Source organism: Limulus polyphemus, unplaced genomic scaffold (genome assembly GCF_000517525.1).
Source record: "Limulus polyphemus unplaced genomic scaffold, Limulus_polyphemus-2.1.2 Scaffold5333, whole genome shotgun sequence".
NCBI lineage: Eukaryota > Metazoa > Arthropoda > Merostomata > Xiphosura > Limulidae > Limulus > Limulus polyphemus.
In genome coordinates, this window is record NW_013670943.1 from 55,566 (window position 1) to 63,805 (window position 8,240).

The window sequence follows — 8,240 nt, forward strand, 5'->3', positions numbered from 1 at the left end:
GAGATAGCAAAGCTTTGATGTCTAGATTTTACTTTCCTGGTTCGTTAAGCCTTTTCTTCTGTTCTTCATAAATGGTGTTACATGTCCAACTTCAAAGTTAAAACGTAACAGACAATATAATATAGAAATAAACATGTTAATTCGCAGAACTATATAATTTTTTTGTGAGAGAAACTAACTGTATTATCTCTATTTGTAGCTGTGTCCTTTTCATCTCATTGAGCTTATACTAACTGCTGTTGGCATCAGTAACATGATGTCTTGAAATTGTGCACCAACATAACACAAGTGTTTTTTAAATATTTGCATTTTTACAGTAATTAGTTAGTATTACAACATTTAAAATCTCATTTGAAACAAAAAAAATGTGCTTGTCTCTTGACACAAAAAAAGATGGTGACTTTTTTAAGAAAGATGAGAATATACATAGCTTGGGTATGTGACTGCTGATGATTTACACAAACCATAATTTACACGTAAACTTTCCTGTAACATAGTGGGCACGTGTTTCTGAAACTACTAGTATGTGAATGTACATATAATTAAATCTTATAAAGGTTTAGTTTTACGACGTTTCAAACTTGAACGAATCAGACCGCCTGTAAAACAACGTTCACTTTATTTGACAGGGAGGTAAAAACTGTTTTTGTTTACTAGTAGCGAACGTGTATTTGGCTAATAAACTATAGTTTGAGTAAGTAGTAAGAGCATGATTTATCGCCATTCTAGACAGTCACAGCCTTTGTTGGGTCTGTGGGAGTAGCCTAAAGAAATATAGCAGGGAGTGACTAGGGTTTCTTGTGAAATATCCATGAGAAGATCAATGACTATACGTCTGTCATCGTTCTTCAATATGCATTAAAACTTCAACACCTGACAGTTAGATAGAGGAAGCGGGTTTAGAACAGTTGGATGGGGAGGGGCAGAAAAGGGTGTGTGAAAATCTAACTCACTTTTTATGGTACGGTAGAAACGTATTGAAGTAATAACTGTTTTTTTTTTATAAATGTATACAGTTTTGAACTAGTTGTATTTCTTATTGTTAAAACAAATATACAACGTTAAATTGTTGCACAATAAAATTAGCTTTATTTATAAAAAACCAACAACAGGGCACATCCCTAAAAAGACTACATTTTCAACAAAGTTCTACGTTGCCATCATGAATAATCCAAAAGAAATTGTTCAGCTGATTATGTTCTTTAGATAGTTTAGCTGGAGTTTAGACATACCTGAGTACGCTGCCGAAACATATAGTCTTTTAAGAACTGTACTCTGTTTTCAAAAAAGCTAATTTTATTATATGCAGCATTTTAACGTTGTATGTTCGTTTTTAATATTTTTAAAGTGTCGTTTAATTTATTTAGTTGTATTTCCTTATTCGTAAGTAAGATTTCAGATACACGTATATCTAATTGTCAAAGAACCTCTATTATAAAATATATATGTTACTTTAATCACTAATTTATAATTTGATGGGAGGAACCACGAACGGAAGCCTTGGTTTTCTTCTCTCTATTCTGTCTGGCATGCAAGACTGTAATTTAACCTCGTAGGTATTAACCTGTTGAGGAGACAATAGTTTACCTCAGAGGTTCTTCTACTATTAGTTCTGCGCATCAAGAGGACGAACAAACAAGTTGTTTTAGATTCCAGTAGAACCCTAAAATATCGTACATAAATTCTTTCGGAAGTATTTCCATCTTTTTGTTACGTTATACGTTCCTTCACTGTTTAATCACTAAATCTGTTTAATAAATGTGTGTGAATACATACATACACACATAACTACGTATGTAAGTTGTCTGTTTACCTATCTAGATGGCAAATGTAAGATGAAAAGCAACAGGGCCACGGTGCCTTTTTTTTTATCATCAATGACACGTTGAGGTGAAAGTAATAATCTTCCGATAAGCCAGATAAAACTATGAAAATTTGAGATAGGCAGATAAAACTGTGTGAAAACTTGAGATAGGCAGATAAAACTGTATGAAAACTTGAGAGTCTTCGTTTGTTGATTATGAAGAATATATCTTGGATGAATGTATATTTTTTCTATTCTTTTTTATTTTAGTGATACGTCAAGAGTTTCATAATTTTATAAATTACACCTACTGTTAAAGTAGAAATATTAAACCTGTCCACTTCAACTTTTCTTGCCACATTTCCCAGAAATAAAACCTTTAAAATATGTATTTTACATTTACTTAACAAATTATGCCACATTGACCTAAACAACTTGATAAAGGACATGTTGTATGTAAGTACATAATACTGTGTAAAATAACCTAAGGATAAAGGACATGTTGTATGTAAGTACATAATACTGTGTAAAATAACCTAAGGATAAAGGACATGTTGTATGTAAGTACATAATACTGTGTAAAATAACCTAAGGATAAAGGACATGTTGTATGTAAGTACATAATACTGTGTAAAATAACCTAAGGTAGAGTTAACATTCACTATTACGGAACTTATAAGGGAAACAAGTGTTGGCACTTTAACGTATTGTTTCTCTCTCTCTCTCTCTCTCTTCAGTGCACGTTTGAAGAGGACACGTGAGAGTGTTGAAACTTCTTTTCATATATATTGTGTTCCGTAATAGTTGATCTTAACTTCATTACAGAGTTTAAAATGTTGAACGAACATTTTGGTGGCAGCAAGGCTAGAAAATGACAAATATAACTAAAAACACAAATATTTATAGTTTGTTCTTAAACCTGAAATTGTGGAAGTTCTTCTTTAGGATATTTCATAATCAAATCAAAACCTTCTGAATATATATATGTGTGGTTAATCATTTTTAGCCACACTTTTCTACAATATGTATTTGTTTTTTATAGTCGACCATCACAGATTCATGTCCCTGTGAACAAAACTTGGAGGGTTGGCCTTTCTGCTTCCAGAAACGGGTGGTCATACAGCTGGGTGAAATAGACAAGGCGTTTCTAAGAGTTGGAGACCATTACTTCTGTCTTCGTGGAGGAAAGACAAGCGAGCTAGAGGGAGAACGTGACTGTTCCCTCCTGCTTACCTGTGTGTACAGGGATTATGCTGGTGTTAAGGAACGGGTAATCAATGAGAAATACTTCGATAAACTTTTCACAATGGACTGGTTACAAGATGTCTCTGGTACGTCAACTTCATCGATAGGACTACTCTCGAACCCTGAGTCTGACGAGTATTTGCCCACCCTTCTGCAGCACCTCCTGGTGACCGTTGAGAGAGGCATTGAACGAATTGAATGTGAAACTGTGCGGAAACCCTGGACTTGTAACCACGTGCGTTCTGAACCATCAACCCGTTGTCATAATGCTTCAGTGGACACAAAAGAAATTTCAGTCCAGACTAGTCTCTTAAATTCTTCAGTGGTCGTTACAGACCAGAACTCTAATACTGTTCAGGGAGATGGAATGGACACCGAGTGTCAACCGGTTTTATCCTCCGATGCTAATGGAAATCATTCCAATAATTTTCAATGTGTTGACAGCCAGGGAAATTGTTCAAATAATTATGATAGGTGTTTTATAGAACTTCCAGGAAGTTTAGGGAATCAGAATAATTATCTAGATCTTCCCCAAAATGACAAAGTTTCAGGTTGTAGTTCAGACATATCTGAATATGCTGATAACCAAAATAAACTTTCAGATCTTTCTGAGACTGTTGTAAAAGAAAAGTGTTGTCTTGATTCTACACAAACCGTTGACAACCAAGACACTCCTTCAGATATTTTACAAAATATCCAAGATGAAAGAGAACTTTTAGATCTCTTTGAGACTGTAGTATTCACTGAAGTAGACAAGGAGTCTTCATCTGCGATAAAGTCATCTTCAGTTTCAGGTAAGCATTGACTAAAGCATTGATTGATTGCTACTAGGCTCTGGTTTCTGGATATTATATTAATAGTTCGTTTAATAATTCATTATACTAAGTAAAATAATAACCACAACTGTTGTGATAAACTCAGTTTTACTTCCAAACTTGGTTTTAAAAAGTTAATAGGAAATAAAAGATGGCCTACCAATTTTTATTCACTGTTGTTGCAATGCAGTTCGAGAACTGTGAGAGTTAAACAGAATGTTAAAGAATTCAGTTTATCCGTGTGGTCTTATCAGTGTGATATCTAAAATATTGTTTTCTGGAAAATATATATGGGTATTAGAATAAATAAAGTTGGTATTAACTATATACACTGTGGGTGACTTAAGAGTGGTTAACTTCTAGCTGCTAGTAATTTCTCGCTGTAATATAGTAAAATTTGGTAAAAGAGTAGCCTAAGAATTGGCGGTGGGTGGTGAGGACTAACTGCCTTCCATCTAGTCTTTGCGCGAAACCAAATTAATCACCTTACTAATTAAACTTTTTGTTTTTATTTTACATATTGTCAAAATTGGCATTTTGTTCCTTGTAAATTCAGAGTGTCGCTCAACATATTTTAGTAGCTTCGTAAAGAACTGAAAACTTCCTCGTTTATGTTGCTTGGCAGAAGTTTGTTTTCTTTGCATTTAATAGCTAAATGGATAAATAAAGTCTTATGATTTTGTGTTAAAAGCTACATTTGGCAAAAAAACAGGTTTTATACGTTTGACGAGGGAATCCAATCATTTCTCAAACATCTTGAAAAAATTTCTGCCTCGCATAGCTGAAAAAAAATCATAATCGTTTAATTTTTTTCAGCGAAGCTTTCTCTGTTGGTTGTTGTTTTTGAGCACAAGGTTAACGTACTCTGCGAACCGCAGGTATCGAAACCCGATTTTTTAGCGTCGTAGGCCCACTGACTTATGGCTAAGTTACTGGGAGCTTTACCCGGCATGGCCAGGTGATTAGGGCGCTTGACACGCAACCTGAGGGTCGCGGGTTTCAATCCCCTTCACCCCAAACCTACTCGCTCTTTCAGCGTCACTTGAAATTATTTTAGGCAGGATTAGCGTAAATTAATATATGAAACCTTTTTTTCATTTTTATTAGCTATATTTTTGTGCGCCATCATTACCAAGCGTGGGGCGCGCGTATACCCGACTTGATTTTATTACTCATCAGGATCTCTAAAAGCATACCCTCAAATTGAAATTCTTAGGCAGGATTAGAGTAAATTAATCTATGAGACGTTTGGGCGTGGTCAAATACATCAATCGAAAGGGTTTGGCATCCTGAATCCAAAACTTTAATTATATCTCAAGTCGGTCAAGATATGACGTAGCTATGAACTAAAAGTTTGTACTTGAAAAAAAAACAACAACACTCAGAGCTATTCTATGAGCCGCTATGCCGCAACTAAAAAGAAAAACATAATCATTCTAGCGTAAACAATGTTATCATTACCCCTTGATGTTAGTTTTTTACAGAAATTTGGTGTACCTTTAGAAAGCTTAAGTACAGGATGAAGCAGGAATTACCAGCTAATAATAGATGAACATTAGATGATTGTTACGTGGAGAATACTCAATACTTTGTACACTATACAATCGGTGTATGTAGGGAGCCAACCCTTATATTATGTATGAAGTGAAGGAGTAAAAAAAATCAATACACATAGTATTAGATTTTATTACACACGCTTATAGTATACACTAACTTTCAGTCAGGGGGAAAAGGTCACAAAAAAAGTAATTAAAACATTTTATCAATGTAAAATAATGTAGGGATGGCAGTGCCAAAATGAAAGCAAACAAGAATATAGGGATGATACAGCCATACATAGATTATCCCTTCATGATTTTCAATTATTAACATTTAATGTTACACTGCAGTTGGAAGTTATATATTCCTGACTATTGGTGTAACTAAGAGCCTAGGACTTACGTACAAGGAAAACCAAGTTGAGTCACAACATGTCTTGATTATTACAGACTCTAGCTTCGAGGTCAGTCGAGTTGACCAACCTCGTAACCGTTTTACACCCGTGCATTTTACACTGTAACATGAAATTCATATGTAGGGATTATTTATGTTCTATATTCTTGATTCCATTCTTCTTGGCACTGCCATCCCTACATCATTTTACATTTACAAAATATTTTTATTACTCGTAGAAGTCATGAATAACTGGATGGTAGAGGCTACCACCGCTAAGCCCACTTTTGTGGGTGTAGAGTTATCCTAAGAATTCAACACGGTTGATTACGACAAAATTAAACAAGGTTTTACTGTATTGGCTTAAGGTTTGTTTTATGGTTCTGATTTAGTTTTTATACCGCTATTTTAATGGTTTCAGAGGTCTCTTTTTACCAATTTGTACAATATTTTTATTTTTAGTGTTTGAATTAAAGTTTAGTTTTTCTGTCGCTAAGTTATTGGCTTCAGGATTCTTTTTTACAGTTGGTACTGAAGAAGTGAAACGTCATGCTTTATGATTTTTAAGTTATTCGAGAAAATCTCAAGTTTTTAAAAAGAAGCTTAAAGCTTAAAATTCATAACAAACAATATAGTATTAATATTGTAAAAATTAATGTTAATCCACACTGGGAAATATTTTAAAACAATAGAGTAATATCGAGAGAAGAGGGAATCTGCCACGCGCTGTTTCAATGAAAATTACAGACAAGAAGGAATGACCGAGGGAGAGAAACTACTGCATGATGTTTTCTAGTGAAAATGTGAATGAAGGTTTGTTTACTATACTCCGGCCGTGACTCATGTTTCAAGAATGGTTACCACCAGTACAGAGGAATGATCTTCAGTGAGGCATGGTACTCTCAGATGTTATTCGGGGTTGTTTGGGAAAATGTACGATATATCAATCAGTCCTTTACCTATTACACTAAAGGAAGGTTAGTTTGATGTAAGAAGATATAAAATTTCATAGTTACAGATAGATACAATAATCTGGCCTAAAGTTAGTATTCTTTGGCTGCTAAAATAAATGTGCTTCACGTCCTCTCTCTCTTTTTGAATACTCTGTGTCAGAGGTTACACATGGCTTCGTGAATGAAAAAAAAGTTGAAAGCACACGTATGGCCTCACCCCAGTTTTAGCCATTCCCCAGGACCACACACTAACACAGGACTTTCCTTGTGCGCCGCTAGGCGTCTTTGACTCACTCGACATCTGATTTTAACAACTAGAAAAATCACGTGACTTTATATTCTCTCGTTTTAAAAATAAACAAAAATTAAAGCACCATCTTTTATCCAAAACATGATAATGAGCTCATTTTATTTTGACACTTAAGCATTTTGCCAGTTTCAGTGAGGAGGTTAAAACTGTGAGCTACCCATACATTTATTCAGCTATTTAATTTATTTTGGGTAGAATCTCGTATTTTTCATGTAATATGATATAATGGCATAATAAAACCTATCCTTCCGAATGGATCGTTTGACAAAAGTTTAAATGGTCTGTAGTCCTAAGAATTTCCTTTTCTCAGTATATTTCTTTGTATCAACTTGTAAGATTTACAGTCCTTGGAAGTGAACCATTCCTTTCTTATAGAGCATTCACCTGGTATAAGCTAGAGGTGCAGCAGACAGATTAAAAAAAAAACATCTACCGTACCGAAGACGTATCTTTTCATGCTGATATAATGTAGACCATAAGTACAAAGTGAGGTCCTTCTCAAGTAACCCGACCAAAGAAATAATGCGAGAGGCTCTAAGAACGTTTGCAGTTTTTTATTGTTTTTTTTTCCATGCCCTTAACCCTTGTTATTATATCCCCCTTGAGGTTACAGAATAGTCTTCATACATTTAACACTTCTTACCATCTCAACCATGATGTTACAAAACAAGTTTTCACGGAGGTAACTCTTGTCACAATTCACTAACCCTTTGTTACCATATCACCCATGATTTTGACACATAATGGCCGTTTTCCGGAACTTGTAAAAAATATTATAGGTTTGAGAACTTTGATGGATTGCAAATGTTTGTTGAATGAAATGGGACAAAGTTTCGATGGAAACTTCGTCTCCTCTTTATTCAACAGACAGTTGAAGTCCATTAAAGTTCCCAAACCTATTTATAAAAACGTTTGTGCAAAGTTTCTTATTGGTAGCTCTCATTTTTCTTTCTTCTCAATTTGGATAATAGTGTTTCCGTAGTAAATTTCAGTCAACTCAGCAAGAATCGCCGCCACTGGAGGAAACTGTCAAAACTATAACCCTTATAATCGCAATCGGTTTCCTTCAAATTGGACAAATGTCAGATATGTTGTTGTTATAAAAAATAACACTAGTCATCCTTTGTTTCGAAGAGTATTATTTAGTGCACAGGAGTTCAACTGAAATCCTATTCGTCTGT

General features: G+C 34.6%; 1 protein-coding gene across 1 annotated transcript in view; it reads left to right on the forward strand.

Annotated features, from left to right (window-relative positions):
• The window catches only part of LOC106472433, an 11,977-nt gene that overhangs the window by 1,713 nt on the left and 2,024 nt on the right, over nt 1-8,240 (forward strand). Inside the window, exon 2 of the mRNA XM_013933082.2 lies at nt 2,847-3,843. Coding sequence (XP_013788536.2) covers nt 2,847-3,843 — 997 coding nt within the window. The remainder of the gene's footprint in view (nt 1-2,846; nt 3,844-8,240) is intronic.